Here is a 9,378-nt window from a genome sequence, read left to right as displayed (position 1 = left end):
ACACCAGCCCCTGGCGCCTCCATCTCCCCCCCGTTACGTCTCTCCCTCGTAGTCTCGGCGAAGCCCTGCTGCTGTGACGCCCTGCATCCACCACCACGCCGTCGTGCTGCTGGATCTTCATCAACCTCTCCTTCCCCCTTGCTGGATCAAGAAGGAGGAGACGTCTCCCGTCCCGTACGTGTGTTGAACGCGGAGGTGCCGTCCGTTCGGCGCTGGTCATCAGTGATTTGGATCACGTCGAGTACGACTACATCATCACCTTGCAAGCTTCCGCACGCGATCTACAAGTGGTATGTAGATGCAAACTCTCTCCCTTGACTCGTTGCTTAGATGAACTCATAGATGGATCTTGGTGAAACCGTAGGAAAAATTTTAATTTTCTGCAACGTTCCCCAACAGCGGACACGTCCAGCGGCGGGACGGACATGTCCGGTGGCGAAGAAGGAGATGGATCTAGGGTTTCATCCGCGATTTTTGGGGAGGGGATCACATATATATAGGTAGAGGGAGCTAGGAGAGTCCAAATGAGGTCCGGTTTTCGGCCACGCGATCGTGATCGAACGACCGGGATGATGGAGAGGGTTTAGGTGGGTTTTGGGCCAAATTGGAGGGGTGTTGGGCTGCAACACACACGAGGCCTTTTCGGTCCCTCGGTTAACCGTTGGAGCATCAAACGAAGTCTAAATGGTACGAAACTTGACAGACGGTCTACCGGTAGTCAACCAAGGCCACTTGGCAAGTCTCGGTCCAATCCGGAAATGTTTAACCCCCACACACGAGAAGAAGGTAGAAATGACCACCAGAGGAGAACGGAGCGCCGGAATGCAAAACGGACAATGGGGAAAATGCTCGGATGTTTGAGACGAACATGTATGCAAATAAAATGCACATGATGACATGATATGCAATGCATGACACGCAAGCAATGACAAGGCAACAACAGCGAATAACTGGACGACACCTGGCACATCGGTCTCGGGGCGCTACAGATGTGCACTATTTGTGGAATGGACGATGAAAGTACTTTTCATGCGCTTGTCATGTGTCAGAAGGCGGTTGCATTGCGGATGGCCATGAGGGACATTTGGAAGTTATCTACGGAGAACGTCTTCAGATATACATGGTATGATTGGTTTATTGTTCTTCTAAGTCAATTGAGGCCTCTCATGCGCGACCAAATTATTTTTATTTTCTGGAGAGTCTGGCATTTGAGAAATGACTTGATATTTGGTAAAGGAAAGGAATCAATATCAGCTTATGCTAGTTTTGTGGAGAATTATTGGGCGTCTTTCGCCGCATGTCACTTTGTGCCTCCAATGGACTCGAAAAATAAAGGAAAAGGTCCAGTGGATGGATTAAGATGGGCACCTGATAATGCGGGAGCTAAGACATTTGGACTCCCCCATCGACTGGTTTTTTAAAGATTAATGTTGACGCAAGCTTTGTGTAGAGCATTAGAGAAGCAAGTGTGGGAGTGGTGATTAGGAATGCGGCTGGGGAAGTCGTTGTATCTTCTTGGGACTTCATTGGATCGTGTCAGAGTGTGGAGGAAGAAGAGCTAAGGGCATGCATTGCTGGGCTATACATAGGTATACCTCTTCACAATCCTATTATTTTAGAAACTGATTGTGCGTTTGCTGTAGCGACTCTTGCAACAGAGAACCTTGACAGGCCAACGTTGGTTGATTTGAGGAAGGAAGCACTGAGCTTATCTAAGCTGATAAATAGCTTTCAAATGGCTAAGATTAGTCGATCCGCCGATGTGGTATCTCATTTAACACCAAAGTTTAGTTTTGACAATAGATCGGATGGTATCTTGTTAATGATGTACTGCCCTGTGTGATGAATTTTATATCGAATGATTGTTAATTAATGTAAGGTGGTGTTAAAAAAAATCCCCAGTGACGTCCAATGTTGGGAGTTGCCATGTTTAATCAGATACCACACTTGAATGTGTTTGTTTAAATGTGTGACATTCACAAAAGGTGTTTGTTTAAATGCTTGTGAAGAACCACCTTAATGACGCTAACACCGGAGGATAGATTTCTTCTCCGCCACTCAAATGCACAAGGACTAGAGGTGAGGGTTGTAGCCTGGGCTCTAAACCTTAACGATCCAAAATCTGCCACTCAAATGCACGAGGACTAGAGGTGAGGGATGTAGCCTGGGCTCTAAACCTTAACCATCCAAAATCTACATTTGTCGGTGCCTCTCAGGATGGAACCATGGTTAGAGCATGTACGTCCGGGTGCCTCAAACCGGCTTCAAACGTTCAAGCGGCCTGTTTGTCACTGACCAGCCATCAAAATCTGACTCAAACGGATGGCCTCAAACGGGTGTCAAATGCCCGGGCTGACCGACACCCCTCATATCCAGCCCAAATATGATATGGATATGGGCACGCCTGGGCAGCTCCGCTCCGCTCCACCAAGTACGCCGCCCATCTCCATCATCCTCTGGCCCAGAAGTGGTACTCGGCCATCGCTGGGTCCTCGGGCCTGCACCAGGGTCTGCGCACGAGGACGACCGAGTCCGAGCCACATGCAGCCCAGCGTGAGCGGCAGCGGGCGAGGGAGAGGGGGAGGCGATGTCGGCGTTGTCGTTCGTGCGTGATCGCACCGATGGATCCCAAGGTCGTGTCTCCTCGCGTCAGTCCTCCGCCACTCTCTGACGATGACGGAGACGGATGCGTGGTGCCTCTGCTAGAAGAATGCCATGGCGCTTCGACTCGCCATCGAGTTATCGGAGCGCGAGGCAACCAAGGAGGTGGCGGCCAAGGCGAAGGCGGCCCGCCATGTGAAGGAGCAGGACCGCCTGCTTTGTAGGCTGTCGGACATGAGGTGCAGCTCCGACTTAGACATGACGGACGGCTCCACCTCCAGCTCCGACAACGACGCACCTCCGCACGCTGACGCGTACACGGAGGAGGGGCACAGCCACGCCGACGACCAGAAGGGGAAGGGGCCGATGAGAAAATGGTGATTTCCTCCGCCCTTCCCCGTTATGCTTATATTTTAACTATGTTTTAAGTTCGTAGTATGGATTTGCCGTTGAACTCCGATAAACTATGCTTCTTTTGTCCGGCGATGCAAAGTTGATCCGATAAACTGCGTGTGTTGATTGTGTTTACGTGTTTACGTAGCTTTGCATGAATTGCATGATTTTGAGGGTTCGAATATAAGGGGCGCGGGTGTCAAAGCCCGGTCAATGTCAGGCACGTCTATGGGCGTTTGAGGGCCTGGATTTGTATGTCTGCTCTTATGTAGCACTTGTGTGGACCAGGGCGGAGCAAGATGAACCCCCAACGCACCAAGTATCTTTTTTTTTTTTGAAACAAACCAACCCACCCACCAAGTTTCAACTCCTCTGTTTGACGTTCTATGCGTTTTGTTAAAGCCTGATAAATTTTCAGCAGGACGCGATGTTCTCGTCGTCTGCCAGGCAGCTGTGGCTTCTTCATTTCTGGAGATGTAGGACACATTGACACTTGTCATCCTGAGTAGACGTTGCGTGAGCGTGTGTCATGCCCGTGTTACTCTCGGTGTATCTACCTCAAATGAAGATCCAAACCTCACCGTGCAGATTAAAGATTTCCGAGAGATGTTTTCTTTTCACATGGGAATGGGATTTACTACATGGTAAGTACAGCTAGCCGGCTCTTCGCAGGTAGACCATTACCCCGAGGCCGGTGACCAGGGCAGCCCCGGCCGCGACGCCGCCGTAGGCCGCCGACCACGCTTCCCGGCTGGCCAGGTCCATCGTCGTCGTTCCGTTGCTAGAGGCCAGGCTTCTCCGGCCCGGTGTGCCAGAGTAATCCAAGAAGAGCTTCAAACCCTGCAAATGCAAAAGAAACAAAAATAATTCAAAGTTCAAACCAAACCGGCTGAAGAGAACAAGTTTTGTGATGCTGGTGGATCCATGCATGCATGCCTTCCATCCGGAGAGCCTGGCGTGGTCGACCGCCGCCGTGAGGTCGTCGTCCGACGCCAGCACCACCATGTCCCGGTCTTCGTCTTCGTACTGCAAGCACACGTACGTACCAGCTGGGTCATGCATGCATGCATTTACCCAGTTTCATCATCACATGTATCCCGCGCGTGATGAACCACTCACCAAGATCTGAGGCAGACGGTGGCGGTCGATGTCGGTGCCGAGCCTCTGGAGTATGCAGGTGACCAGCGGCGTCAAGCTCTGCACCTCTGCAGCGCATGCATGCAGACGATGAGCAGCGGGTTAATGGGGGCGAACACGTACGACACGGTCGGCGGCAGCACGTACGTACCGCAGCTGAAGCGGTGCATCCGGCCTCGCCTGTCCTGGAGCTTGAAGGAGAAGAGAGCGGGGTACGGCGGCTCGGCCGCCTCGTGGATGACTTCGGACATCATCTGGGACCTGGTCGCTTCCTTCTCTAAAAGAAACTGGGACCTGGTCGCCTCCTTCTCTAAAAGAAACTGGGACCTGGTCGCGTCGCTCATCAGAGACTGGGTTTCGGTCTCGTCATCCAGCGAGCCCAAGGCCATGGCGGAGTCCCAGAACCTCTGGATCATCGAGATTGTCGCCTCGTCCCCGGTGCCGCTGCTCTCAACCTATACATTTGAGCAATCAGTAGGAGACATCTCGACCAACTCAAGCCTTTTCTGTCTTCTGAAAAAAGGAGGACTTACGATGGAGATGGCGGCATGCGTGATGTCGATCACGTCGACGATACACACGATGGAACCATCTGACCCAAAACAGACGGTGAAAACAAAACACAAACTTTATGTTATATCTGAGTGACAAGTTGCCATTTCTCTTCTACTGAACATAGTACATAGTATGTACCTCTGTCCATCACGGGAAGATGCAAGAACTTGCGCTCTTGCATTGTCCGGAGAGCATCCAGAATCGGCGTGTCGACCGTCGCGCATTCCGGATCTAGAGTCATGACCTATAGGTGAATCATATACGTTTTGAGTAGCTTCCATCATTGTCTGCTGCATGAAACTCAGCAATGCCATCTACCTTCTCAACAGGGGTTGAGTCTGCGGGGAGATTCCTCGCGATCATTCTCATCAAGATGTCCCTAGAACTGCACGCCCGTAATTTGTTGCCAACAGCAAAAGAAGAGAACGAACAAATGGTCATCTGATCATCTAGCACAACGAAATAGCACTGCAAGTGCAAGGCACGTACGTGAGGATGCCCCGAGGTTTGTTCCCGACGGCCACGACGGCAGAGCTCGCATGCGCCTCCACCATCATCTTGGTCGCCGCGAGCACCGAATCGCCCGGCGCTGCGATCACAACCCTATATTATAGATCCACATGGCATCAGTTCTGATGAACTAACGCACTACATGCGCAGATAACTGAATGAAGCAAATGCAGAGGGGCTCATGAACCAAACGTTGAGTCAGCAGTGATTATTGTCGACAAGGATGGCCTCAACATTTGCTCCTTGAAAGCCTCTAGCAACGAGCTCGGGTTACCTGCAGATCCAACCTTATTCGTTTGATAGGGATGTATAGTATAGATGATTTGACTGCAATCAGCACACTTGAAATAGGATTGATTGCTAGGATTGCTGCTGGTGCTACGTACTCCCAGAGTGATACTTGTCGGTGCCGTCGATCACCGCCTTCCCCTTCTCGGACGCCCGCTCCATCCTGGCGATGGCGTCGTAGAGGCACTTGGCGATGTCGAGCATGGCCATCACCTCCCCGTTCTCCACCACCGGCAGGTGCCTGAACTTGCCTGAAATTACACGGGAGCAATTAATTAATCAACTCTTCATATAGAGAAGGGAAAAGGCCAGGTGCAGCTCGACCTTGGACCATCTTCTGCAGCGCCTCGACGGCAAGCGTGTCGGAGAGGACGAAGACCGGATGCCTCGTCATCACCTTCCACACCGGCGTCTCGTCCATCCTGACCTCGCGGGCGATCACCCTCGTAGCAATGTCCTGTAAATTAAATCACAACTCAGAGCGCGCATTGGCAATTCCATTTCCACCTTCCTTGTCGAGAGAAGGGAATTAGCTACGGCATGCACCTTGTCGGTCAGGATGCCGCGGAGCAAGGCATTGGAGTCGGTGAGGAGCGCCGCGTCGACCCTACGCGCCGCCATGCGCCGGCAAGCCTCCAGCACGGTCGTGCTCTCCGGCATCGTCAGCGCCTTGGACAGCCGCAGCCGCTTCACCGTGCGCTCGCTGCCCAGGGTCCTGCGTCACCGGCCACGCGATGCATGCTACGGCGGTCGGTCAGGTGATCACAACAACAACTTACATTTGATCAAGCATGCATGCATGCATGCAAAGAAATTGATCGGAAGGGAGATGGAGGCGGGTACATGGACCGGGCGAGCCCGGGCTTGGGGCCGGCCATGCCGGCCGCCGCCGCCCGCCGGGAGCCGCTTCCCAAGGACATCGTCCGCCTTGGCGGCGACAAGCCGGCCATTGCGCGGCGTGGACGTGCGTACGGCTAGCCGTCTGGGAAATGGGGGCGAAAATGCATGGAAGGTCGACGTCGTGCCTAGTTGAGCTCCCGCCATTTTTTCCCATCCGCCAGGTTAATTGCTCGTTTAAATTGCACAAAGCATTGTTGCACTGCCCAATTATAACCTGTGGTGAGAGTGATCTCTAGGAGAAGCTAGTTACCATGGGCTATCGCATTTAGAGTAGAGATTGAGAGAGACCAAGTGAATCAACGGCAGAAATGCGCAGGGGTACTCGCGTGCCAAGTCCCGTCGCCCGCTTATTTTGCCCCGTGATTTATGCAGTGGTTCAATCCCGCGCGAGGACACAATTAAATGAAAAACCCTTCAAAAAATTTAAAGTTTCAACAATGAATCAAGCGTGTTTATCCTTTTTTTTTTTCGAAAAGTAGGTTGGAGCCTCCGGCCTCTCCATCAACTGATGCACACATAGCCATTTTTATTAAATGATGCGAGATATCGAGACAACATCAACAAATGGAGTATATAACATAAGCAACTATGACAGATATCGAGACAAGATATGATGTAGCACCTAGGACTATGTCGACTTCTTTCGCAGCAACGCCTTCAAGAAGAGATAAACGCCATCACGCTACCATCACCGCAGAGACAATGTGTTTAACAAGATAATGACGCAAGTTCGCCGCTGCTGAGTATGACCAGCAAACGCCAGAACAAGGGCTTTCACCCCGGATATGAAGCGTGTTGACACGCCATCGTGGCAACTGATCTTCCGACAGTCACATCTTCGAGTTCTCCATGCTAGGCTAGAGCTGACACTAGGAGATGGGTGCAGGATGTATGCCCACCAAAGATCATTATCGTGTCCATCGAGAGGCCGACCATGCCGCGGTGCAGAACTAGCCGCTGCCACTTCGCAACGGCATGAGCCGATTTTGTAACATCCACCATAACTCTAAGACCGTTGCCCCAGCGTCCTTCCTATGAACAAAGGCGGATGCCGCCGAGTTTGACGCCGACTGGGAGTCACTGGTGAACCTTGCCCAATCATGGCACAGGAGCCAGATGCCCGCCAACAACCACCGAATGTATCCGCGCCACAGCCAAACACCCGTCCTACCGCACACAGGGCTGATAAGCGCGTTTGTTCTTATTGATGATTTTTTTTCTCAGGGATATGATCTTGCTATTTATAAAATTACAAGAGTCGTGGTCGATCACCCTTCGTCGGCACCTTGCAAAGTGTGCGAGAACCAACAATAAAAGACGATTGTTTGCATGTGTTGATAAGCATATAACTATTCGAACAACCGTGCCCATGATTGTAGGGCTACTTGGTTATTTAGATCACTTGAACCTTGAATTAAAACACATGCATACAAGTGTAGGTGCTATGAATTGATTCCCCAAGTTGGAACGATGGGGTTTATAGTATTGTGATGTCTGTGGTGCATAAAATGGATTGTACTCAAATTCTATCGTCTTCGGAACCCCTTTCCAAGACTATTTGGTAGTCATTTGTAAATCAATGGCACCCAAATGTGAAAAATATTTTTTTCACAAAAATAGAAAAAAATAGATTTTTTCTTTTGAGGAATTAGCAGTTGACCGCCCATATATTAAGAGGAATGGAATGTTGGTACAACTTGCATGACGCCGATGACCAAGACGTGATCAGCCCCAGGCAGAAATGCAAATTAAAAGAAAAGAAAAACTACAAAAATTAATCTGGCTCCGGTGGTGCGTCGTTCTCGCAGTCTAATAGCCAGTGCATGGTTGTTGTGGGTAGCTGAAGATCCTGTCTGATAAGATGAAGAACGCCGTCTGCTGTAAGGGAAACATGCTCAAAGACCCGCCTGTCTCGCTCCTTCCAAATTTGCCAGCAGGTGTAAATTGCCGTGATCATGTCCTTCCTAGCTAAAGAACAAGTTAGATCATTTCACCATTCAGAGATGGAAGCTGCGCCCTGGGCATTTGACGCAAGTTCCATAGTCTCACACCAACAGGCCACCTGATGCCAAACATCCCTAGAAAAAGAGCACTTCAGAATTAGATGGAAGGGTGTATCCTCCTCCTGATCGCACAGAGGGCAGCAGTCGGCATGAGGGATCCCTCTAGTCTGGAGATTATCATTGGTTAGGACACGACCTCGCAAGCACAACCACATGAAGAAGCGACATTTTCCCTCCACCTTGGTTTTCCAAAGCTTCTCAAAATTGATACTGGAGTATGAGCCCACGAACTGATATTGATGAGCTGGCCGTGCAGAGTAAACACCATCTGTGGTGCCCTTCCAAGAGACTGAATCTACTTCAGAGTTAAGTTGAACATGTTGTATAGTCTAAGCCAAAGGTGTGTGTACTGATGAAGCTGCGAGGTCTGAGTGATGCGCCGCAAACCTGCTATCCAGGCCTGGCCATTGATTGCCTCGGAAACGCTAATCTGCGGCAGGCCACATTTCCTCGGCTGCTTCTCACTTGTTGCTTGGTGGCGTTACTCATGCGCAATATGCCGACGATAGTATTATTCTTACTGAGAAAAATGACTAAGAACTGGCCAATCCTAAATTTCTTCCGTTGTGCTTTGAAGCCATGTTGATGCTTAAAATGAATCTCTTCAAAAGTGAGGCCTTTGTGTTAGGATGCTCGCCCTAATAATCTTGCGTTGCAAATGTTCTTAACACTAAGCTTCGTTCATTCCCCACCATACCTTGACATTCCTATCTTTTCTCTTAAGCTTTTTGCGAGTGACTTTAGGCCCACTGAGCTAAAAAATGGCTCTAGAGTCGCTCCTTGGCGTGGCCGCTACCAATCTTCTCATGGGAAGGTCACACTTATTAATTCAAACCTGTCTAATCTACCGACTTCCATTATGGGATTTTTAACGGTTATATGACAGCGACCACACGTGCTTTGATAGAGATTGTAGAACGTAGTGCGTTCC

General features: G+C 50.4%; 1 protein-coding gene across 1 annotated transcript; it reads right to left on the bottom strand.

Annotated features, from left to right (window-relative positions):
* Window positions 1-3,613: 3,613 nt before the first annotated feature.
* Window positions 3,614-6,456, bottom strand: LOC123107052 (CBS domain-containing protein CBSCBSPB5-like). Its single transcript, XM_044529061.1, has 12 exons — window positions 6,328-6,456; window positions 6,031-6,199; window positions 5,809-5,941; window positions 5,583-5,735; window positions 5,389-5,470; window positions 5,176-5,289; window positions 5,005-5,071; window positions 4,825-4,930; window positions 4,665-4,723; window positions 4,283-4,586; window positions 4,114-4,199; window positions 3,614-4,020 (listed from the first exon to the last, which is right to left on the bottom strand). Exons 1-12 carry the CDS (start codon window positions 6,432-6,434, stop codon window positions 3,649-3,651), a joined length of 1,752 nt encoding a protein of 583 aa, XP_044384996.1. The 5' UTR covers window positions 6,435-6,456; the 3' UTR covers window positions 3,614-3,648.
* Window positions 6,457-9,378: the final 2,922 nt, after the last annotated feature.

This window comes from Triticum aestivum, chromosome 5A, assembly GCF_018294505.1.
Source record: "Triticum aestivum cultivar Chinese Spring chromosome 5A, IWGSC CS RefSeq v2.1, whole genome shotgun sequence".
In the NCBI taxonomy this organism is placed as follows: Eukaryota; Viridiplantae; Streptophyta; class Magnoliopsida; order Poales; family Poaceae; genus Triticum; species Triticum aestivum.
The sequence above is the reverse complement of the archived record's forward strand: the minus strand, read 5'-3'. Positions and strand labels throughout refer to the sequence as shown.